Genomic DNA, 22,845 nt, shown 5'->3' on the forward strand with positions numbered 1-22,845 from the left:
CTCCCCCACGCCATGGCGGCTCAGCGCCGCTCCTGGTTCTTGTTCGGCCTCAGCGCCGAGGAGGCGGCGGGGGATGCGGGGCCGGGGCGGCACCGCGTGGAGCCGAGCGGCGACGGCATCCGCCGCGTGTGGCCCGCGTGGAGCTACGCGGTGCTGGAGACGGGTGAGCCCCCCCCGGCCCCGAGTCTCCTGTGCGGTGCCGTCCTCCGACTCCCCTCGGTGCTCGGTTCCCCACGGGGTTCGGACCCCCCCGGGCCGCTGACCCCGCCGCTCCCGCAGGCTCCGGGCTGGAGGTGCTCAGCGCGGGGCGGCGGTGGCGGCTGCCCGAGGACTGCGAGGCGGCACTGCCGTCGGAGACGCATGTGGTGCTGCTGAGGGGAGCGGCGGTCGAGGCGTGGCCCCGCGCCGCGGTGCTGCGGGGAGAGCTGCGGGGAGAGCCCGCGTGGAGCCGAGCGCTGCCGCCGGAATCGCGCCCCGCGCTGCCGCTGCTGCCGGACGGCTTCGTGGCCCCGCGGCCGCCCTTCTACACGGCGCTGCCCGGAGCGCTGCCGCTCCGCGCGTTGGCGCTGGGACACGAACACGTCGTGGGGCTGGGAGCGGCCGGGGAGGTGTACGGCTGGGGAGGCGGCAGGTGAGCGGGGCTGCGGGGGGTGCGGGGCGGAGGTGCGGCGGAGCCGTGTGGTCCCGTGGGTTCGGGGCTCCGTGGCGGCCGTGGGTTATTCGGCGCTATCAGATAACGAAGCGATCACCTGCTTAGGGAGCCGGCTGAGCGGTACACGCACCCGTTAGCAACCCGAGCTCCCGCTGTTCCTCGTGCTGCTGCTACACATAAACACTGACTGCAATGAGTAACTTCGGTCTCGGTTCTTCGTTGCGCCCTGCAGACGCTGAATGCCCCGCTGGGGCCCGGCGTGGCTCTGGGTCGGGGGGGGGGGGGACGCTGCCCGCGCTGGGCTCGAGGTGCCGCTGCTGTGCCCAGCAGCGCTATGGGAAGGTTGGGTTGTTGATCTCTGTGCCGCTTCCACGAGACAAGGCCATGGGGATGATTCTCGGCATTCAGCAGCGCGGTGCCAGCAGGACCGGCTCCTCCTGCAGCACTCGGGGTCGGTGCAGTGCAGTTTGGTGGCTGTTGTCATAGGCAGCGGTTGTCATAGCAGACAGCATTAGCTCAGTGCTGCTTGCATTTATGGATATTAACATTGCTGTTTCCTTTCCATTAAAGGAAAGGTTTCTGCCCCTGGTTTGTGTATTTCAGAAGGTGGTGAGGCGCCTGAGCTCTGGGCACAGAGCCGTGCTGGGCCTGGGCAGCTGCAGCCGTGTGGGCTGACAGCACTGCCCTCAGCAGCCCTCACCCAAATCTGATCGCTGTCTTTTCCCCAACCTGTGTGGTAACTGTTGAGTCACGGCCTGACCCACGGATAATCACCTGGGGAAAGGACCGGTCAGCCCTGGGAGCACAGGTGTGTCACAGAGTTGACCAGATCAATCCATGTCCGTGACAGGGGCGACAGGCCTCTGCCCTCCCCCCCACCCCAGTCCCACAAAAATGGGAAGAAAGGAAGGGAGGAAAAGAACAGCGGCAGCAATCTATGGAGGAAAACTTATTTTACTATAATATTGGAATACAAAATAACACAATATATACAATTTAATTGCAATTGAGATTAATAAATCAGACAAGATGAGAGAGAGAGTTCCCGGGACCGAGTCAAACCTGAAAAGCTTGGAACGGCCAGGAAAGCACCTCCAGCACCCACTGCAAGGCAGCAAGAGAGCGCCCCCCCCCACCCGGAAGGGTCAGATCCTGTGACTGCTGTAATGTACAGGGATGGGAACCTGGGATTGGGGCAGTGACACTTTAATGCCCCGTACACTACATGATGTTTTGATGTGGAATACTGAAATCCAAAAACAAAAAAAACCCATAGAACCATGACATTCCACCCCTTATTCTACATCGTTACATCATGCTTAAAATATATATATACATATATACAAACAAACAAAAAAATGATTAAATGTATTACACACACATGGTTATATGCATATACATAGAATTAGTAACTGCACTCCCCCGGCATCAAGTTTCCTTGTGGTACACATTGGACATCCCCATTCTTCTGCATTACCCACCACGTGGATCCTGGTCCCTGGGCAAAAACTGTACCACGGAGAGGTTTGCCCTTTCCAGAAGCTGGAAGAACCCAAACCGCCTTTCCTAACATGTTCTTTACATGTACAACAGGGACTTTATCTCCCTCTACGGTATGTAGGGAACTGGATTGGTTAGGACCATCACGATTGATAGATCCTGTGGTGTTGACTAACCAGGTGGCTTCTGCCAAATGCTTCTCCCAGTGCTTAAATGTTCCGCCACCCAGTGCTTTTAGCATCGTTTTTAACAATCCATTGTATCGTTCAATTTTACCAGAGGCTGGTGCATGATAGGGAATATGGTAAATCCACTCAATGCCATGATCTTTGGCCAAAGTATTTACAAGAGAATTTTTGAAATGAGTCCCATTATCTGACTCAATCCTTTCTGGGGTGCCATGTCGCCACAGGACTTATTTCTCGAGACCCAGTATGGTGTTTCGGGCGGTAGCATGGGGTACTGCATATGTTTCAAGCCACCCAGTGGTTGCCTCCACCATAGTAAGCACATAATGCTTACCAATGCAAGATCGTGGCAAGGTGATATAATCAACCTGCCATGCCTCCCCATATTTGTACTTTTGCCATCGCCCTTCCTCCCACAGAGGTTTCATCCTCTTGGCTTGTTTGATGATGGCACATGTTTCACAGTTATGAATAACCTGTGCAATGGCATCCATAGTTAAGTCCACCCCTTGGTCTCCAGCCCATTTGTATGTTGCGTCTCTCCCTTGATGACCTGAGGTCTCATGGGCCCACCGAGCCAGAAATAATTCACCCTTGTTCTGCCAGTCCAGGTCTATTTGAGCCACCTCAATTCTGGCAGCTCGGTCTACCTGATGGTTATTTTGCTGTTCTTCAGTAGCCCGACTCTTGGGCACATGAGCATCTACATGGCGCACCTTTACAACCATATTCTTTGTTCAGGCAGCAATGTCTTTCCACAGTTCAGCAGCCCAAATAGGTTTACCCCTTCTTTGCCAGTTATTTTGCTCCCACTGCTGTAACCACCCCCATAAGGCATTTGCTACCATCCATGAGTCAGTGTAAAGATAGAGCATTGGCCACCTCTCCCGTTCAGCGACATCTAAGGCCAATTGGACAGCCTTTACCTCTGCAAATTGGCTCGATTCTCCTTTCCCTTCAGTGGCCTCTGCAACTTGTCGTGTGGGGCTCCACACAGCAGATTTCCATCTGCGATGCTTTCCCACAATACGACACGATCCATCTGTGAACAGGGCATATTTCTTTTCATTCTCTGGTAGTTCATTGTATGGTGGGGCTTCTTTAGCACGTGATACTTCTTCTCCCGGTGGTGTTCCAAACTTTTTACCTTCAGGCCAGTCCATGATGACTTCTAGGATTCCTGGACGGCTGAGGTTCCCCATCCGTGCTCGTTGTGTAATCAGTGCAATCCACTTACTCCAAGTGGCATCAGTAGCATGATGGGTGGAGGGAACCTTTCCTTTAAACATCCAGTTCAGCACTGGCAGTCGAGGTGCCAGAAGGAGCTGTGTTTCAGTACCGACTACTTCAGAAGCAGCCCGAACCCCCTCATATGCAGCTAAGATCTCCTTCTCAGTTGCAGTGTAGTGCTCTTCAGACCCTCTGTATGCCCGACTCCAGAATCCCAGGGGTCGGCCTCGGGTCTCTCCTGAGGCTCTTTGCCACAAACTCCAAGTGGGACCGTTCTCTCCAGCAGCAGTGTAGAGGATGTTCTTTATACCCTGTCCCGTTCGTACTGGCCCTAGGGCCATGGCACGGGCTATCTCCTGTTTAATCTGTTCAAAAGCCTGCTGCTGCTCAGGGCCCCATGTAAACTCATTTCTCATTCGCGTCACATAATAAAGGGGGCTTACAATGAGGCTGTAGTTTGGAACATGCATTCTCCAAAAGCCCACTGCACCCAGAAAAGATTGTGTCTCTCTTTTGCTAGCGGGTGGAGACATAGCAGTGATTTTGTCGATCACGTCTGTCGGGATGTGACGACGGCCATCTTGCCACTTTATACCTAGGAACTGAATCTCCTGGGCAGGTCCTTTCACTTTGCTTTGCTTAATAGCAAAACCAGCACTCAGAAGAATTTGGATCATTCTCTCTCCTTTTGTGAAGACTTCTTCTGCTGTATCGCCCCACACAATGATGTCATCAATGTACTGCAGGTGCTCAGGAGCGCTGCCCTGTTCCAATACAGTTTGGATCAACCCATGGCAAATGGTCGGGCTGTGTTTCCACCCCTGGGGCAAATGATTCCAGGTATACTGAATGCCCCTCCAGGTGAAAGCAAACTGTGGCTTACATTCTTTGGCCAAAGGGATGGAAAAGAAGGCATTAGCAATGTCAATGGTGGCATACCATTTGGCCGCTTTTGACTCCAGTTCATACTGGAGTTCTAACATGTCCGGCACAGCAGCACTCAGTGGGGGTGTGACTTCATTCAGGCCACGGTAGTCCACCGTCAGCCTCCATTCTCCACTGGCTTTACGCACTGGCCATATGGGGCTGTTAAAAGGCGAGTGAGTTTTGCTGATCACTCCCTGGCTCTCCAGTTGACGAGTCAACTTCTGAATGGGGAGCAAAGAATCCCTGTTGGTGCGGTACTGCCGCCTGTGCACCGTTTTTGTAGCAATCGGTACGTGTTGCTCTTTTACTCGCAGCAGCCCCACAACAGACAGATCTTCTGACAGGCCAGGCAGAACAGACAGCTGCTTAATGTTGTCTGTGTCCACAGCAGCTATTCCAAAGGCCCATGAATTGAAATGCCCCCTTCTGAGATAATCAATACCTAGTATACATGGAGCCCCTGGGCCCGTCACAATAGGATGTTTTTGCCAGTCCTTACCAGTGAGGCTTATCTCAGCCTCCAACACAGTCAATTCTTGAGAGCCCCCGGTCACTCCAGAAATATGGATTGATTCTGTCCCTTCATGACTCGAGGGCATCAGAGTGCACTGTGCACCAGTGTCCACCAGGGCCTTATATTTCAGTGGTTCTGATGTGCCAGGCCATCGAATCCACACAGTCCAATATACTCTATTATCCCTTTCCCCCCCCTGACTGAGGGCAGGGCCCCCCTATTCATTACCTGTGGTAACTGGAGCAACTGCACTGGTGGTAGATCTGCCTTGTAATTCTTTCACCCGTGCTCGCAGTACAGCAGTAGGTTCACGGTGCCACTTCTTCATGTCTTCTCCATGGTCACGTAGGTAATACCATAAGACAATTCGCGGTGTATTATCCCTTACTTGAGCTGGAGAGCGTTTGCTTCTAACAGCTGAGATCTTTGATGGTGCACGTGAGAAGGAAGGTTCATCGTCTTTAGTTAGGTGGGCTTGCATACATTTCATCATCTCCTTCATCTCCTTCAATAGACTCATTTGATTATCCTGATCTTCATCAAGCGTTTCTGATACTGCTACAGGTTTGTCACGGTTAATCAGTTGAGACACTTGCTCCATCATTTTTGATATAGCAGCAACAGCAGCATGAATTGGGGACAGCAATTGTTCGTAGTGTTGGAGCGTAAGAATTAATTCATAAATTAAGGGCGTTCTCTGTTGTTCCTGGTATCTGTCACACGCTGACGTTAGTGTAGCGGCATATTTGTCCGGTGCTGTTGTCACGATTTTCTGCCATATCTCAGGCGTCGTCCTCACTCTTTCAGGGTCGCGGTTTTGTTGTGGGTGGTTAGGAACAAAGTCAGGGTCATACAACATTTCCACCACGCCTATTTCCCTCAAATACCCTTTTCAACTGTATCCCATTTTTTCATTGCAATCTTCAAGCCATTTTTGAAGGGATACTTTTCCTTCACGGCTGTTAACACTCATTCCCAGAGGGAGGCAGCCTCATCCGAACATCGACTAATTCCTCTATCAATAGCTGGATCTCTGGCAATGGCGCCTAGTTGGCGAGCTTCATTACCATCCAGAGACAAGCTATGGGCCCCACTGTCCCAACAGCGAACCAACCAGGAAACAATACTTTCATTCAGGCGCCGTGTGAACTCCTTTCTTGAACCTTGGATTTCAGTCATCTTTAGAGGCCGGCGAGTAGTAATAGAGACTTCCTCTTCATCACTCTCTTCTGCATGTCTCTTAGTTTTCGCTTTTGCCTTTCGCGATGGTGGTGGTTCTGAGGAGGGCCCCTCGCCTGGATCTTCCTCCTCCTCCTCCTCCTCTTCTTCTCTTTTTCGTTCAAGACGCGAAGACACTCGTTTCCATTTCTTGCCCTCCACAGGAGCAACCGGTATTGTTACTGGTGTCTCCTGTGATTGATTAGATTTGACTTGGGGATTTTCCCCTTTGGCTTGAACCTCAGCTCGGAAACTCTCTCTCTCCAGAATGGTATTATATAGGGCACGGTAAGCACAAGCCAAACCCCAAATAAGTTGTACCTCCTTAGATTTATGTAAGCCGCATAGTCCCTGACTCAAATACTGGCTTAGTTTCTCAGGATCCCACAGGTGTTCAAGAGTAAAATCCCATGACACTGCGGGTCCCCATGCTTCTAAGACCTTTCCTAAACCTCTCCATATTCCCTGCCAGTCATCATTCTCTGGTTTTGGAAGAGACTCCTTCCTCTTATTATTCACAATTATGAATACAATCAGAGAACTTAATGACATGCACACCAACATGAGTATTGATTCAAGATTCGAAAAACGTTTGACAAACCGAGAAGAAAACCTGGAGACTGGTCTGAACATCGTGTTGTTTGTAAAATTAGCTATTCCATTTGGGATGTAGTTGTTTGTGAAATTAGCCATTCCTTCTGGGATGTAAATGTCAAAATTCAAATCATACCACATTGCAAGTAGGTAAAACATAGGTGTCTCCATCAGTGCCCTTAGGTAGCTATATACAGATGCAATTCCAAAACACGTAAGTGTGAGATGGATTATTGGCCAGTAGGTTGTGAGTAACACCATTGCTTTAAATCCTTTACACAGTGCCCCCACGATAACGAGTGGGTTCATCAGTGGTGCCTGCTAAAAAGGGGTTAATGAATTGAAGCTAACAAGAGGAGGGAAAAAAAAAGAAAAAAGGCACTACTCAGACTAAGTAGTGCTCAAAGTTTACAAATATCCCAGAACACTGGCAGTACGCCTAATCTTTCAAGGTCAGGTTTTCCAGCACAGAAACCTGAACTACTGATAATGCTCCCTAACGAAGCTCTCTAAGAGCAGAGGGAAAAAGAGATTCGTTCTAAAAGCTAAAAAGCAGTTGCCCCACGTTGGGCGCCAAAAAATCTGTCACAGAGTTGACCAGATCAATCTATGTCCGTGACAGGGGCGACAGGCCTCTGCCCTCCACCCCACCCCAGTCCCACAAAAATGGGAAGAAAGGAAGGGAGGAAAAGAGCAGCGGCAACAATCTATGGAGGAAAACTTATTTTACTATAATATTGGAATACAAGATAACACAATAGATATAATTTAATTGCAATTGAGATTAATAAATCAGACAAGATGAGAGAGAGAGTTCCTGGGACCGAGTCAAACCTGAAAAGCTTGGAACGGCCAGGAAAGCACCTCCAGCACCCACTGCCAGGCAGCAAGAGAGCACCCCCCCACCTGGAAGGGCCAGATCCCGTGACTTCTGTAATGTACAGGGATGGGAACCTGGGATTGGGGCAGTGACACTTTAATGCCCCGTACACTACATGATGTTTGGATGTGGAATACTGAAACCCAGAAACAAAAAACAAAAAAAACCAAAAACAAAAAAAAAGCATAGAACCATGACAAGGTGAAGGCAGTTAACTGCGGGGCAGGAAGGGGTGCAGCCTGACTGCGCCTCTCTTAGAGCTCATTTAAGGGCTGATGCCACTGGGGAGGGATGTCTGCTTGGAGATCCGTCCCTGGTGGAGTTCTCCTCATGAGCCCAGACCTTCAGGAACAGGAATGGGTGAGCACTTTCCTTTTTCTTCGTGACGCCATTCCATTGGTCCCTTTGCTACCACACTCCTGTATTGCCCTTCCACCTCACTGGTGTTTCTGATTGTAACACCAACCCTTCTCTCCAAATGGACTTCTTGGTTTAGTAAAGCCCTTTCTGCTTCAGCAGCAGTTGTGACAATCACAGCCTCTGCTGCTTTGCTGTATGCCGTGTGCTCAGTGCAGCTGCAGCTGTGTCCCAGTGCTGTGCTTAGCACTGCTGCCTTCAGCTGCCTGCTGGCCAGTGCTGCCTCCAGCTGAGCCCAAACCCGGCCCAGCAGGGAATCCCCCCCTCCAGGTCTGAACCTGGGGGCTGAAGGGGCGGCTGCTTGGAAGGAAGCTCAGACAGCAGCAGTGTGATGTGTAAACTCAGGGCTTGCTTCACCATTGTGTCACGCATCAATGGGTTGCACATAGCTACTGCACTGTCTGCCCCTTAGGGTGGAGCTGCACACAGCTGCAGAGGGGCAGCAGGCACGGGGTGAGGGGTGGTGGGGGAGGCGTGTGCCTGCGCCATTCTGTTTGTCCGTGTCTCCCTGCAGGCACGGGCAGCTCGGCCACGGCAGCCTGGAATCCGAGCAGCAGCCGCGGCTGGTGGAGGCTCTGGGCGGTCTGCCCGTGAGGGCAGTGGCAGCTGGCGGGTGGCACTCGGCCTGTATCAGCGGTGAGGGGCTCGGCGCTGCCCGGGGGCACGGGGTGGCAGTTCGCACCGTGCCCTGAGCGGGACGCGTCCTCTGCAGATGGCGGAGACCTCTACGTGTGGGGCTGGAACGAGTCGGGCCAACTGGGGCTGCCCTCCCGGGCGGTGGCGGAAGAGCAGCCAGAGGATGAGGACGTGGGTGCAGGTGAGGACACCGGGGGGCTGCGGCAGCGCTGGGCTCATCTGTGGGGCTGAGCAGTGCTGTGCGCAGGGCCCGAAGAGCCGCCGCTGCCTGAGGAGCCACCAGGCCCTGCCTTCATCTCCATCCAGGCCTTCCCGGCCCTGCTGGACCTCCCGCTGGAACCGGCGGTGGCTGCAGTGAGCTGCGGCTCACGGCACACGGCTGCGGTCACACGTGAGTACCGGGGGTGGGGGGTCCTGCCGCCCCGGCTGGGGGCTGATGGCACCGTCCTGATTGCAGGAGGCGGAGAGCTGTACACCTGGGGCTGGGGTAAGGCTTTGGTTTCACTCCTTTATTGCTCACTTTGGGGTGCTGTCTGAGGGGCGAATCCCTCAGCCCCCAGTCTGCACTGCTCTGTCCACAGGTAAATACGGGCAGCTCGGGCACGGGGCCCGTGCCAGCTGTGACCAGCCACGGCGTGTGGAGCAGCTCTGGGCTGAGGGGCTGCGGGCGCAGGAGGTGGTGTGCGGGCCCTGGAGCACGTATGTCTGCGTCCTGCAGCAGGGAGGGACGCGGGGCTCCCCCCTGCCCTGCACGGCCCCAGCCCTGCAAGCTGGAACTGAGCCTGGGAGGTGCCAGGAGGAGCTCAGCCCCCGTCCTTGAGCTCAGTGCTGGAGCGGTGCTGCTGCCCATTGTGGCCCAGCGAGGGGCTGCTGCTGAAGATGAGGCAGAATGAATGTATTTATTAAATGTAATTTTTTTGTAACAGCGGCAGTAGTGCTTGATGGTGCTTACAAAGGAGGGCTCCTGTCTGTCAGAGACCCCGGAGTGACAAGAGGGGAGGGGGAAGCACCCAGCCCTCACTCTGCCCCCTCCAGGCTCTGTGAAGAGATTTTGGTCATCCCAACAAACACACGGACAGCAGTGGCTATATGTACAGATATGATTATTCTTATCAACAGTATATACAGTTACAGAGTAAGGAGACAGAACTTCGGGTGTAAGTAACAGCAGGTGGGGGGCTGTAGTGATAACAAGGTGCAAATTAGTCACGATCAAGGACTGAGCTAAGAAAGGTGCAAACTACCAACCACGCCGTTTTACTGTGAACGCAGCTGGAGCAGAACAGGGGAAGGGGCAGCACTGGAGGCTGTTGCCTTTGGTCCTACTACAGCTCAAGTAGCTGCTGGGACTGTGCCTCCAGTCCCAACCCCTGCATGTTTCAGGAAGGGCAGAGGATGCAGGGAAGCAGGGTGCTGAGCTCCAGGAGCACAGGGCAGCTGCAGGAAACAGGTGCCCACGCTGCCTTCCTAGGAGAGATGATGTGCTGAGGCCAGGCTGCAGCCCAGTGTGGGTGCTAGGGAAACCTCAGCTAAAGCAAGCCTTAGCTGAAGCACAGCTGATGTGATGGTGACAGAGGAAGACCCTGGGAGACAGTAGCTACAGGCACTGGGGGAGGAAGTTATCTGTGCGTGGTCCTGTCTGTCCCTGTGCACACTCAGCAAGGCAGAGCCCTGCGCCCTTGCACCACCAGCCCACTGGGTTGCAGCATTCACTACTAGACCACCCCCAGACTGTCTTCAAACCTTAAATCTTTAATCAACTATTTGCAAGAGTTCCCCACATAAAAACAAAATTTTAAAAGTGTCCCTTCCAGCTGCTGCCCTCACAGGTGGGAACCCCCCCACGCTGCAGAGCCAGGCTGGCAGGGGTGCTTGCTAAAATTAAACTGAGAGCAGCGGCCCCAGGGGCCAGGAGCTGCCAGAACAGTGACTCACTATGACTACAGAGAGCTGGAGCCCAAGGCAGCACCTCAGGAGAAGGCATTGGTGATGGTGGAGTTGAGGATGCGGGAGCTGGTATCACACCTGGAGGCCTTTGAGAGTTCACGCTGTGGATACAAGAAGCAGAGAGAGGGATGAGGGGTGGGAGAGGGTGGCTGTGCCAAGGGCCACAGAGACAAAGCTGCTGCTGTTTGTTTGAGAAGACAAGGCCCTGCCCTCTTGCTTTAGGAGACGGGAGGATTTGCTCCCAATAGCTGGGAGAGAACTGGGAGCACCCCAGAAGCACTGGTACATAGTCCTGCCTCCTGCAGCTGGCAGCGCACACACTGCTGGTCCTGGGCAGCTCAGCCCCAACCTGGTGTCCCTCAGCTGCAGGGAGGGGAAGCAAGAGCACAGGCAGGGGATGGGCACAGACAGCAACATGCAGCTGCAGAAGGGAGCTCTGCAGGACCCTGCCTCTGCCCAGCAGGAGCCACACACATGCATGGGAGCAGGACTTGGTGTCAGGGCAGCTTCAGCACTTGCTCAACTGCCGTGGGGAGCAACGCTTACAACTGTACGAGGCAGAAGAGGTCAGTGCTTGGACATCAAAGTCTGAGGCCTTGGGGCAGCAAAGCTCCATCCCACAGCAGAGATCACCCACCTCTACACCCCTGGGAGCCTCTGCTCACCCAGCACACCTCATGCCCGCAGAAAAAGCGGCACAGGGATCTCTCCCCCTGGGCTGAGAGCACAGCACGTGCACTGATGAAGCCATGCAGGCTGCAGGAAAAGGCTCCCACCCTCCCTTCTCCCCGTGACTGTTAGTACAGTGACAGAGCGCTGCTGCTGCCAGCTACCCAGGCCTCTCTGGGCTGGGATGGGACATGCCCTCCATGACACATTGCTTTGAACCATGTGGAGGTTCTCTGCTAAGCAGCTGGGAGCAGACCCAGGTCTGGAGGGCGGCTGCATTACTACAGCAGGGCTATGCAGGAGGCCTGGGCCGTGTCAAAGGCACAGCTTTGCTCCTGCAGGGGCAGGCGGGAGCCAAGCATCACCACCTTCCTGTGTAAATATCAGATCCCCACTGGGCTGCTTAGGGCCTGCACACGATGGAGCAGCACTCGGCCTCGGCCACCAAACTTCAACTTAAGTTCCTGACACAGAGTCAACAGCTGGTGCCGTGGGTGCTGGCAGGAGCAGCCGCTCTGCGCAGGGCAGAGGTTGGGCTGTGCACAGCGGTGGCCCTGCGGTGCTCTGGGAGGAGCAGAAGCACAGCCTGGGTGCAGCCCAGTGAGGGGAGGCACTTTCAGAAGAGGTGAATTACCGCAAACTCAGAATAGGTGCTGGCAACAGAATTAACGCTGTGGTTACGCTGGGCAGGGGCTGCAGGGCTGCACCCACCGCTCAGGGTGGTTCCGTTCAGCTGCGACAGGTTCTCCTTGTTCCGCTCCCTGTGTCCGGGCCGGGGGGGCTTCGCAGCCACGCGGATGGGGGTCCGAGCCTGGCCAAGCTGTGGGACGAGAGGCAGAGTGGGAGCTGAGGCAGCCTGCAGCAGTGCTGGACTTGCAGCTGCTGCCCTGCACTTCAAGCTCCTAAAACCCTGCACCATAGGTCTGAGACCCAGAAACAGCAGAAGTATGGGTTGGAGGAAGACTTCCTGCATGCTACCGCTCTCCTTTTAATTTGGGCAGTATTGGTCCCCCAGAACATCCTACCAGCAGCATGGCTGACCAGCAGAGCAGGTACCAACAGAGCAGCCTTTGTAGCCCAGGAGCACAGCTGTGCAGCTGAGCACAAGCTGCCCTGGCAGTGTCACACAGCAGTGTGGCACAGCAGTGCTGCACCAACCCACCCTGTGAGCAGGGATGCTCCACAAAGCCTCTCACCTTCCCTCCAGAGGGTGGCAGCCTAGACGTTGGTGAATGGAAGAGAGTTGCCCCAGAAGCTGAACGAATGGTGCTGTTGGGAGTGGCCGTGGAGAGGGAAGTGCCGTTGAGCTGGAGGAAAGTGAGGAGGAAGGCAGGGGATGCTCACACCAGGAAAACCACAGTGAAAGCACTGGCTGCAGAGCAGGGTGACGGATCCCATTGTCCCCACAGAGAACAGAGATGCCTGCAGCCCACTCCCTGTACCCATTTACAGCATAAGATTCTTTCATGCTGCTGCTGCAATAAGCCTGGGCCCTCCTGGCATCACTGTGAGACTAAATCCAGAGGGAGGGCTCTAAACACCTTTATTCTCACAGTACTTGTCTAGCTCAAGCCCTGGTCAAGTCTCAGCCAAGCACTCCATGCCCAGCACAGGCAGTTTACCTTCCTTACTTTGCCAGGCGTGTGGGGGCCAAGCACTCGACGCTTGATCGGAGTCCTTGGGGTGCTCCCATACATCATCTCCGTCTCAATCTGGCGGCTTTTCTTCAGGTGCTGTGTGAAAGACCTACGTCACTGATCTGAGCAGAGAGCAGAACACAGCTGGCTGCACAGTGCCACAGAACTCCAACACTCAGTGCTGGGGAAGGACAGGCGCAAACACTACAGGTCTGCAGCAGCTGGGGCTCAACACAGATGCAGGCAGCCACCTGCCCTGCTGTTTGAAGAAGGCGACCACACAGAGCCAGAAAAGAGCAGGAGGAGCCCCTCTGCCCCAGGGAGCTGGCAGCAAACCTGGGCTGGAACTGCTCTCCCTGCCAACAGCTCGGTGCCAAGCCACGACAGCACGGTCAGCTGTGCACTCACCCGCTCCTGCTTCTCCTTCTCTTTCTCCATGTGATACAGCTGCCACTGCTCTGTCACGTACTCCATGAACTGCTGTCCCTTCACCAGGAAAGGCTCCTCACGCTCCTGCTCCCAGGCCTGGATCCTGCTTTCAAGCTCCTTCTGCAGCTGCTCAGGACAGGAGGGCAGTGTAGGAGCTGTCGTACTGGACACAGCTCCCTGCCCACAGACAGCCCTTGCTGGCGCTCCAAGCGCTGTGCTTCTCCCTGGTCAGTGTTACCTGCGCCTATTCAGGACTACAGCTTTTTCTCCAGGTCTATACCCACCTTGGAAAGAGTCTTCTGCAGTTTTGCTCGCTGCTTCTCTTCTTTCAGCAGGCTCCCCCCACGGTTGGAGAAGCGGCTGGGGTCAGCTGTTTTCCTCTAGCACAGAGAAGTCAGGAGATAATGAGATGGGGCCCAGCCTCACTGCCCAGCACTCCCCTAGGCCCTCGAGGAAGTCACCTTAGTGGTGCAGCACACCTACACAAGCTCTGCGCCTTGGGTCACACTGGTGCTCCAGGCACAGCACCCCATTCCCTCACCAACCCCTATGCACAGCCCAGAGATGTAGCACTACCCAATACCTCCAGCTCCAGAAACAGCTTCCAGCTTTCATCCCATTTCTGAACAGCCTCAAACAGCTCCTTGTGTGTTTCATAGTAGCTTTTCACCTTCCCCACCTCAATGTCATGGAGCTGGAGCAAGGCCTCTGTATAATCCTCTGGAGAGACACAGCAGCACGTTCAGGAAGCACCCAGGATCCCCGCACCACTCAGCAGCCCTTTTTGGCAGCAGGCCTGCTGAGCTCCCTCAAGGGAGTCAGTTACAGGAAGAGCCACCACCCACCATCGTGATAGGGACTGAAGGCGTCCCTCTGCTCCTGGCTGTAGAAGCATTTGTCCCAGTATTTAGCCAGCTCCACGCGGATCGCCTGAACCACAGACTTCATGTTCTGCAGCTTCAGCTCCTCCAGACGGTCTACTTCCAGCTTCAGCTGCCAACACAACCACAGCACAGACTCAGAAAGGAAGAACAGAAGAGCAAGACCAACGTAAGTTCTGCGTAATCCACCTCTAGTGAGCCAGCCATCAGCACCAACTCCCAGCTCTCTGTCCTTGAAGGCAGGATTTAGTCTGCTCACATTACGCCTGACTGCTGGAAGCTGCTCCTCCACTCCAGATGAGCAAACAAGTGAACCCCAGAGCTGCCCTGCCCTTACCCTCCCACTCCCAAATGCCATCAGGTGGTTCTTACAGCTTCTCTGGTTTTTGCTTTGGACCCGGTCATGTGCACTGCGAAGGACTGTCTCTCCTCCTCAGGAACCTGCAGCCTTTCCCAGAGCTCAGTGATTCTGGAGCGCAGCTCTGCACACATGGCTTCGTTCAGCGCCCGCCGCGCTTCCAGCTGCAGAGGGAAAGCGTGAGTTCAGCACTGCCTCAGCCTGGCGCTGAGGGATGCAAGGAGGCTGCTCACAGACTGCAGCTCTCACACCCCCTCTCACCCCCCAGCGCTTCCAAGCAAAAGCTTCTAGAAGTACATTCTAACACACAGGCTTCCTACAAACAAAACAGCCTTCACAGTGTGCTGCCAGGCAGCCTCCGCAGTGCCGTCAGTCGTGGCAGGGCCAGCTCAGCGTGCCAACGTACCTGCTGCAGCAGGCTCTGGAGGTTAGCGATGTTATCTGTGGACAAGCAGAAGGCCTCCTCATCCTCACACACCACGTCCCGCTCGAAGCTGGTGTCAGGGCTGTGCTCCAGCTCCGCCATGCAGAGGACGACCTGCCGCTTGATGCTGACAAATTCTTCTTGCCGTCGCTCCTGTAGGTGAGGAGCCCCATGAAGACCCAGTGGGTGCCTTCCAACCCTCCCTCCCCGGAGGTCCAGGCCCCTCCTGCTCACCTTCTCGGCACTAAGGGAGGCCACGTGCCGTCGGTAGCGGTCCAGCTCGTCCAGGCTGGGCACAGCGCTGTCATCAATGCTGAACATGGACACGCAGAGAATGTCACACAGGTTCTTATCCTGTTCCTGCAGGGCCTGCAGTTCCTGCTTCCTATCCTTCTTCTGCTTCAACAACACCTCCACGTGGGAATGCAAATCCTTCACCGTCTGTAGGATGGTACTCCCCTCCTCTGTCTGAAAGAAGCCACAGATCAGGGTCTGTTCTCTGCAGCGCTTTTTGGAAGTAACTCAGGTACTCGGAAATCCTTGGGCGCAGAGCCAGGACGCAGCTCCAGAGCTCAGCAGGGCTCAGCAGGGCAGCCCCGGGACCCAGGCACAGCACTGCTTCCCACCGGCCGCCTCACAACCGCCACCCAACGCCGGGGGGTGGGGGGGCAGAAAGCCTTCGGCTCGGCCCAGCTTGGGCGGGGGAGGCTGCGGAGAGCCGCGGCCCTCACCTGGAAGGGCTCCACCCGCAGCTCCGCGCAGAGGCCATCGATCTCCTCTCGGTACGCGGCGACGCTCCTCAGCAGCTGCTCCTTCAGGTGCTCCTCCTCCGCCACCATCATGTCCAGGAGGTTCTGCGGCACGGCACGCTCAGGACACGCCGAGGCCGCCGCCGCCCCCCGCCCGGCCCGGCGCCCCGCTCACCTTGATGTGGTTCTTCGCCGCGCCGGTGCGCTCCAGCCGCAGCTCCTCGGGTATGCCGATCTCCTCCCATATGTCCCGCAGCGCCGACAACGCGCGGTTCAGGCACGACACGGCCTCAGCCGCCAGCACCTCGCTGCGGGCAGCGGGGCCTGAGCAACACGACAGCCCGGGCCCGCCATCCCCCCGCGCCCAGCGGCCCAGAGCCCCGGCCCCAACTCGCGGCTCCCGGCCCCAGTCCCGGCCCCAACTCGCGGCTCGCGGCCCCGCACCTCTTCCTCATGGCTCCGCTCAGCGTCACCACCGCCACCGCCCGTCCGGGGCCGCCAATTCAAACTCGCCTCCCGGCGGCGCTCATTGGCTGAAGCGCCGCGACGGGTCCCGCCCACAACCGTCGCTCAGGTCCCGCCCCAAGCCGGGCGCCAGCCAATGGCGGCGAAACGCCTTCGGGGTTTCTACCAATCGCAAGCGAGAACGGCTACGCCAGGCCGCTCTGGGCACCGCTGCGCACGCGCGGACTTTAACACGGATCACGTGACCTGGAAACGTACGCGTCGCTCGGCTTTGAATGCCGCCCCAACGGCGCGGCGGCGTTTATTGAGCAGAACGGGGCGCCCCGCAGCCGCCAGCGCCGCCCCCCGCCCGGCCTCACGCCTTGGCCTCGGCCATGGCCTCCATCATGCGGGCGCTGCTGGTAATGGCGGTGGTCAGAAAGATGAACCTGCAGCCTGGGGACGGCACAGCGCCTCGTGCTCGGCGCCCTCGGGGCCGCGCCGTCCCCCCCGTAGTGCCCCGTCCTACCTCGCTCCTTGCCCAGGAAGCGGAGAGCGGCGATCTCGGAGAAGGTGCAGCCCCCCAGGAAGAGCGCCAGCACGACGCGCTGCGCGTCCCCGCCCGCGCCCTCCTCCAGCGCACTGTCTGCGGGGCACGGGCTGGCACGCGCTGACCCCCGGCACCGACCCCCGGCACCGACCCCCGGCACCGACCCCCGGCACCGACCCCCGGCACCGACCCCCGGCACCGACCCCCGGCACCGACCCCCGGCACCGACCCCCGCCCTACCGGCCATCGCGAACTCGTTGCCGTTCAGCAGCCGCACCACCTCCTCCAAACCCTGCCAGCCTCGGCGCTCCAGCACCTGCAGGACAGCGCAGGCTCGGGGCTGGGCCGCGCACAGAAGGCAGCGGTGCAGCCCCCGCAGGGGCGCGGGGCGGACGAGGCGGTGCTCTGCTCGGGGAGAGCACGAGGGGGGCCCACCTGCTCGATGATCTTGCAGCTCAGGGGTGTGTAGGCCCCGCTGAAAACGTACGCCATGTCCGGAGGCATTTTCAGGTTGTACTCACCGTCCACCCGCGGGATCTGCAGGGAGGCACCACTTGATGTTGACAAAGGCACAGCTGGGCTGGGCTCTGCTGAGTCTGACTGAGTCCCAGGCAGGGCCAGCGGCAGGGACTGCCCTTGCAGCGGGGTCAGAGCAGCTGTGGCTGGCAAAGCAGGCTGGGGCACCCAGCAGCAGCCCAGCTCCTGTGCAGCGCGTGTGCCTGGCCGGCAGCTGAGGGCGTAGAGCCCTGGGGGTCGGGCACAGGCTGGGCACAACTCTTCTGCCAGCGCAGCAGCCCCCAGAGGACGTACCAAGCTCAACTTCTTGCTTATGGCTCGAAAGTTGCTCTTCTTGGCCAAGGAATTAAATGCATCTGTGATTTTTCCTGGAAAACAAGACAAGAAATGACAGAGTCTTTGGATGCATCACAGTGGCTGCACAGCATAAGCCAGGCTGAGGCACTGCCGGAAGATGGAGCAGCAGTAGGAGCTGTGGGGCCACACCACGTCCTCTTAGCACAGCAGCGCCCTGTTGTCCTGCTGTCCTGCCCTGGGCTTCCTGCAGCCTCTCACCTGCCGCTCGGTCTGTCACCAGCTTGCTGACTCTGCTCTCCACTGCTGTCAGGGTCTCTCCAGCTGTCTGCTCAGTCAGCAATCCGATGCGCTTGAGGTTGTGGAAGGTCAGCAAGTGCTCAGGCCCGTAGCTCTGAGGAAGGGAGTGGGCAGATCAGCACAAAGTCACGCGAGACAGCAGTGTGACACTGCCTCAGGGACACGCAGGAGCCCAGCGGGCTGCTTCAGGTAACTCAGTAGGGCGGGGGCAGGCAGAGAGCTCAGCCCCTGCTCTGACAGCCCCGGTGCCCCAGGTTCTCTCACCTGCAGGTACTGGGTCTTCAGGGAACGGTAGTCCTTGGGGATGAGACCTGTGGGGATGCCGTGGTGAACTGAGTGCACGGCCCCCCGTGCTGACATCCGCCGAGCTCCTAGACTCCCCCTCACCATTCTCCGTGATGGACAGCAGGCACATCAGGCGCAAGCTCTCAATAGGGGACACCTGCATTGCAGTGGTGCTGTGAGCAGGCTGCCGGCCCACGCACGGCCCCGCAGTGCGGTGCAGCTCCTACCTGCCGGTCAATGTGCTCCTCGATGAAGCTGGTGCTCTCCCGGATGTCAAAACCCTCCAGTAGAGCTGTGGCGGGGGGGAGAGGCAGTCACTTCTTCCATCCCTGGGGCTCCCACCAGCCAGCTGAGGTAGAATCTGGTCTCAGCCTCCCCACTGAGCCTCGGGGAGAGGGGAAGGCTTGCAATGCTGGGCTGCCTGCCTTACCACGTGTCAGCCCTGTGGGGACCTCACAACCCACCCCAGCATGAAAGGTCTGGAGGGAGCTCCCAGCTTGTGAGGCAGCCCAGACCTGGGGCAATGAGGCTGGCATCTGAGCAAAGGTGGAAGAGCCAGACCTAGGGTGGGGGCAACAACAGGCACAGGGAACGGCCCTCACCGTGTTCAACCTTGATCATCTCCTGGAAGTCCTGCTTGGTTTTCTTTTTCATGATGGACTCACAGGCACCTATATCTGTACAGCCAAGAGTTTTCCACTGTGGAGCTGTAAGAAGCTCCGCACGCAGTCCCACTGCAGGCACGCGCATGCAACAACACCCTCTGTTGCCCTGACCGCACTCCTAGGGACCACCAGGCCCTGCAACCCCCCCACTGCCCTAGGGCTCAGGCACCCACTGCAGCAGCTGGGGCCTCCCGCTCCTTGCCGTCCCAGCACCTACGCAGACTCAACAGGCGATGCTCTTGTTTCAGTCCCTTCAGTTCCTGGGAGACAAAGTTCTTCATCTGCTTGATGTCCATGCCCTGGCGGCGCTGTGGGAGTGAGAGCATCCAAGGAGTGACCCAGCTGTGGAGGGATGATGCTGGGGAGCCCTGAGCACGAGGCTGTACGCACATCATACTGCGCCTGCAGGTTGCGTGACTTCTGGCTCAGGAAGCCAAACACACTGGAGAAGTGTTCGTTCCGAATCTGGCTGAAGATCTGCAGAAAGCACCGCAGCACCTGAGCTAATTGTTCCCCAAAGCTCAGGCCAGGTCAGCACAGCCCAACCAGGGGCCAGGCTTGCCCTGACCGAGAGTGAGAAGAGGCTGCACTCCACCAGTGTGGTTGCTGCCCCCTGGGCACGACTCAGCTCTGCCTGCAGGGGTGGTGCTGACAAGAGGTCAGGCTGTGCCCACACTTTGCTTCTACATCTCCACACGCAGCCCATGACAACCCAAGCCTCCAGACCCAGCAGTGCCCGGTCAATCTCTGCTCAGCCTCCCCCCAGAGCACCAGAAAGGCCTGCTGCCACATAAGCAGGACTCACTTTGTCCTGGGCATTGAGCAGCACCTTAATGCTCTTGTCAGAAGAGGTGACTTCTGGCCCAAAATCCACACTCCCTACAGAGAAAGATGAAGAGTTGCAGAATCATAGCACGAATCACAGAACAACGGAATAGTTTGAGTTGGAAAGACCTTAAAGGCCTCGTTACAAACCCCCTTCCTAGCAGACCAGCCCCATCCAGACTTCTAAGCACTTCCAAGGAGGGGGCATCCACAGCCTTTCTAGGCAGCCCGTGCCAGGGCCTCACTGCCCTCAGAGACAAGAATTTCTTCCCAACATCTAATCCAAATCTACTCTCAAGTTTAAAGCTCCTACCCTGTGTTCCATCACTACTTTTTAAAAGCCCTTTTAAAAGACCTCTCTCTTTCTTACAAGCCCCTTTCACACAGTGCAACGCTGCAATAAGGTGCCCCCCAAACTGCTTTGCCCCAGCACCAGTGACGTCCCTGCAGAGATAGGTAACACTTGCCCTGATGTTTCTGCAGGCAGGTCTGCCCTCATGCATGGTCTTTAGCGCCATCCCACGCCAGGACCGAGCACAAACCTCAGGAGAGCCTGACGTCACCCCATCACTGACCCCCACTTACCACACTTGATACGGAAGGTGTCGTCCACCAGCCCCTCGTACACCACCTGCGAGCACAGCGCTGTGACGTAGTCTGTGTCTGCAATGAGGACTCATTTGCTGCCTGTTTTCCCCCTGCCAGGCCCAGTCCTGCTGCCTCTCACTCCCACTGCTGCCAGCCCTTACCTCTGTCCATAAGGAAGATGTTCCCAATCTCTGGCTTTCTGCCCTGCCCCTCACTCTCGCTCTCCTCCTCCAGGTCTCGCCACAGCTCATAGCTCATCTGCAGGGGGAAAATTGTGCCAATGCCTGTGACCAAGAGCTGCAGTACACAGCAGGGACCTGGTGCCAGCACAGCCCCCGGCCATGTGGGGGTGCTGCTGCAGCTCCCCCTGCGCAGCCTCAGCTCAGGCACAGGAAACAGGGCACTCCCACCACCCTTCACTCCAGAGGTGAGAGCACACCACAAGCCCTGCCATACCTACCTTGGCACACCTCCCAATCCCATAGGCCCTGCTGAATGGCCCATACAGGGAGTTCAGCAGCTGCAGGGCTCGAGCAACGGAGTTGATCCAGCGGTGATCTCCCTCCTGCAAGGAGCACAGCAGCATTAGGATCTGTGCACTCTGTGCAGGCTGGACTGGAAATAACTGCTTGCATTGGGGGCCTCAATCAGACACAATGTGGGGCTGAGGGTCCGTGGGCTCCCACTGCACACACATAGGAACAAGCTTGGTGCCCAGTGCTGCTCAGGAGGAGCCACCACAGCACGTCCAGGTGGCTGCCCCAGGCAAAACCTTCCCCAGGACAGCAGCAGCAGCCTGCAGTGAGGGCTGGGAGGACTGAGCAGGACATTAGCTTCCTGAACAAAGCCCTCCTAGCCTGAGCCCAGGGACAAGTGACAGAAGGGCTGCCATCACACGGGCAGCACCCAGCAGACCATCCCTACTGACCAAGAAATAGTCCCGGAAGAACTCAGGCAGCTCCATACTGATGATATCTTCATCCAGGGGAAGCAAGTAGAAGGACCACTCATCACAGGTGACATCTGAGCGCGGGACAGGAAAAGGCAACAGTCATCCACCCCCAGCAAAAACAGCCCCAGGAATCCCAGCAACTCCTCACGCAGGGGAGGAAAACAGAGATGGGTCCTCTTCGAGGGGACTCATCCTTTCCTCTACCCAGGCAGGGGCAGAACCGCTGTTCCTCCCAGGAGATCCTGGTACTGGGGTTCAGAGGTGATCAGAGCGCTGTGAGCGAAGTGTCACACACCACAGACCTACTCACCGCCAAAGACTCCCTCTTCCTCTAACACCATCTCACAAGCATAGAACTGCAAAATAAGAAAAGATCCTCAGTCACGCTCCACCACAGGCAGGGAAGGAGCTCCCTGTAGTAACAGGACTTGTCTTCTTCCCAGACACCGTAACACTTGACTTTGTGAAACAGCTCTGGTTAAGAAACAAATTCCAATTTTGACAGGAGGGGCAGGAAGCGTGAGGGTCAGACCAGGTCACAAGGGGTAGAAGCAGCACTGACCTTCTGGGGGCTGAAGATGATCTTGTATTTCCGGCTCCTCCCTGACATCTTGTCAGCATTGACAATGTCTGCAAAGAACACGTGCGCAGACCTCATAGACACTGCTTGCCACCCTGAACTGCCACAACTTGTCCCACAGGATAAGGTGTGGGGCACTGCTCCTCACAGCACCCGGGGCAGAAAGAAGAACCTGGGAACAGGGCCATTTTCCAGCCCAGGAATAGTGGCCTGTAGGGGCCGGAAGGTACTGGCAGTGCAGAGCTGCAGGTAGTGCAGCATGAGATGATCCACACGCCACATCCTGACCTTCCCAGAGCGCCTGCAGAGCGCAGAGCTGAGGGATCACGAACCAACGACAGGGAATGGTGAACCAACGACAGGCCACAGGCAGCTACCCGCCGGGCGCTCACCTGCAATGTACCTCATCGTCCTGACCCGCGGCCGCACGAGGAAGCAGAGCCTGGGAACAGGGCGACAGGGTGTGAGAGCTGCCACCTGAGCCCCGCGGCGCAGGGAGGTGCATCCCCAGCAGACGGGCAGCACTCACTGATCGCTGGTGCTGGGGGCCGGCCGGTTCTCCACCCTGTACAGCTTGTCCACCTCGTGCTGCTGCGGGGCGAGGCGTGGAGCTGTCAGCGGGCGGTGCCGGCACCCCCGGTCCCGACCCCTGGCCCCGCGATACCTTCAGGACGGAGACGTTGGCGATGCGGTCCAGGGGGCTCATCAGGTCGGGCTCGATGAACAGGTCCTTCCTGCCTGGCAGCTGCGGGCGGTCGGGCGGCGTGGGGCGGCGCCGGGAAACCCCGCACCCCGGGCCCCATCCCCGCGCCGACCCCCGGGGCCGCTCCCCTTTCCCGGCCCTCTCCAGCGCCCCCCGCCTGCCCGCACCTGCTCCAGCAAGTAGATGAGCTGGTCCCGCGCCAGCCTCTTCAGGATACCGAAGTCGGGCGGCTCGGGCGCGTCACGCCGGGCGGTGGAGGCCATAGCGGAGCCGCCGCGGGGCCCGGAACGCCG

General features: G+C 57.3%; 3 protein-coding genes across 13 annotated transcripts; 1 reads left to right on the top strand and 2 right to left on the bottom strand.

Moving 5' to 3' along the window:
• RCCD1 (RCC1 domain containing 1) lies at positions 1-9,683 on the top strand. Of its 3 annotated transcripts, XM_048955716.1 has the most exons (7): positions 1-163; positions 280-631; positions 8,635-8,756; positions 8,833-8,937; positions 9,004-9,147; positions 9,214-9,243; positions 9,338-9,683. In XM_048955716.1, the coding sequence occupies exons 1-7, from the start codon at positions 13-15 to the stop codon at positions 9,574-9,576; spliced, it is 1,143 nt and encodes a 380-aa protein (XP_048811673.1). In that variant the 5' UTR covers positions 1-12; the 3' UTR covers positions 9,577-9,683. The 3 variants fall into 3 exon arrangements, with proteins under 3 accessions (XP_048811673.1, XP_048811671.1, XP_048811672.1); XM_048955714.1 differs by having other exon boundaries at positions 8,992-9,243; XM_048955715.1 differs by having other exon boundaries at positions 9,004-9,243.
• Positions 9,684-9,881: 198 nt separating this feature from the next.
• On the bottom strand, positions 9,882-16,412 carry PRC1 (protein regulator of cytokinesis 1). Of its 5 annotated transcripts, none has more exons than XM_048955710.1 (14): positions 16,295-16,412; positions 16,026-16,158; positions 15,833-15,955; positions 15,336-15,569; positions 15,084-15,254; positions 14,692-14,841; positions 14,284-14,431; positions 14,022-14,158; positions 13,723-13,818; positions 13,418-13,564; positions 13,004-13,105; positions 12,569-12,679; positions 12,007-12,192; positions 9,882-10,804 (listed from the first exon to the last, which is right to left on the bottom strand). In XM_048955710.1, the coding sequence occupies exons 1-14, from the start codon at positions 16,303-16,305 to the stop codon at positions 10,727-10,729; spliced, it is 1,827 nt and encodes a 608-aa protein (XP_048811667.1). In that variant the 5' UTR covers positions 16,306-16,412; the 3' UTR covers positions 9,882-10,726. The 5 variants fall into 5 exon arrangements, with proteins under 5 accessions (XP_048811667.1, XP_048811669.1, XP_048811670.1 ...); XM_048955713.1 differs by having other exon boundaries at positions 9,883-10,804; positions 12,084-12,192; positions 12,995-13,105; XM_048955709.1 differs by having other exon boundaries at positions 9,883-10,804; positions 12,995-13,105.
• An 11-nt stretch (positions 16,413-16,423) lies between these two features.
• VPS33B (VPS33B late endosome and lysosome associated) lies at positions 16,424-22,837 on the bottom strand. 5 transcript variants are annotated; one of them, XM_048955706.1, is made up of 23 exons: positions 22,720-22,837; positions 22,514-22,594; positions 22,379-22,437; positions 22,242-22,291; positions 21,832-21,899; positions 21,580-21,625; positions 21,246-21,340; positions 20,778-20,882; positions 20,479-20,575; positions 20,315-20,392; positions 19,710-19,783; positions 19,295-19,381; positions 19,122-19,212; positions 18,842-18,916; positions 18,467-18,531; positions 18,342-18,396; positions 18,219-18,265; positions 17,916-18,048; positions 17,655-17,728; positions 17,280-17,381; positions 17,085-17,160; positions 16,824-16,940; positions 16,581-16,750 (listed from the first exon to the last, which is right to left on the bottom strand). In XM_048955706.1, the coding sequence occupies exons 1-23, from the start codon at positions 22,813-22,815 to the stop codon at positions 16,671-16,673; spliced, it is 1,851 nt and encodes a 616-aa protein (XP_048811663.1). In that variant the 5' UTR covers positions 22,816-22,837; the 3' UTR covers positions 16,581-16,670. The 5 variants fall into 5 exon arrangements, with proteins under 5 accessions (XP_048811661.1, XP_048811660.1, XP_048811663.1 ...); XM_048955707.1 differs by having other exon boundaries at positions 16,581-16,710; positions 22,379-22,440; XM_048955705.1 differs by having other exon boundaries at positions 22,379-22,440.
• Positions 22,838-22,845: the final 8 nt, after the last annotated feature.

This window comes from Lagopus muta, chromosome 10 (assembly GCF_023343835.1).
Source record: "Lagopus muta isolate bLagMut1 chromosome 10, bLagMut1 primary, whole genome shotgun sequence".
Taxonomy (NCBI): Eukaryota; Metazoa; Chordata; class Aves; order Galliformes; family Phasianidae; genus Lagopus; species Lagopus muta.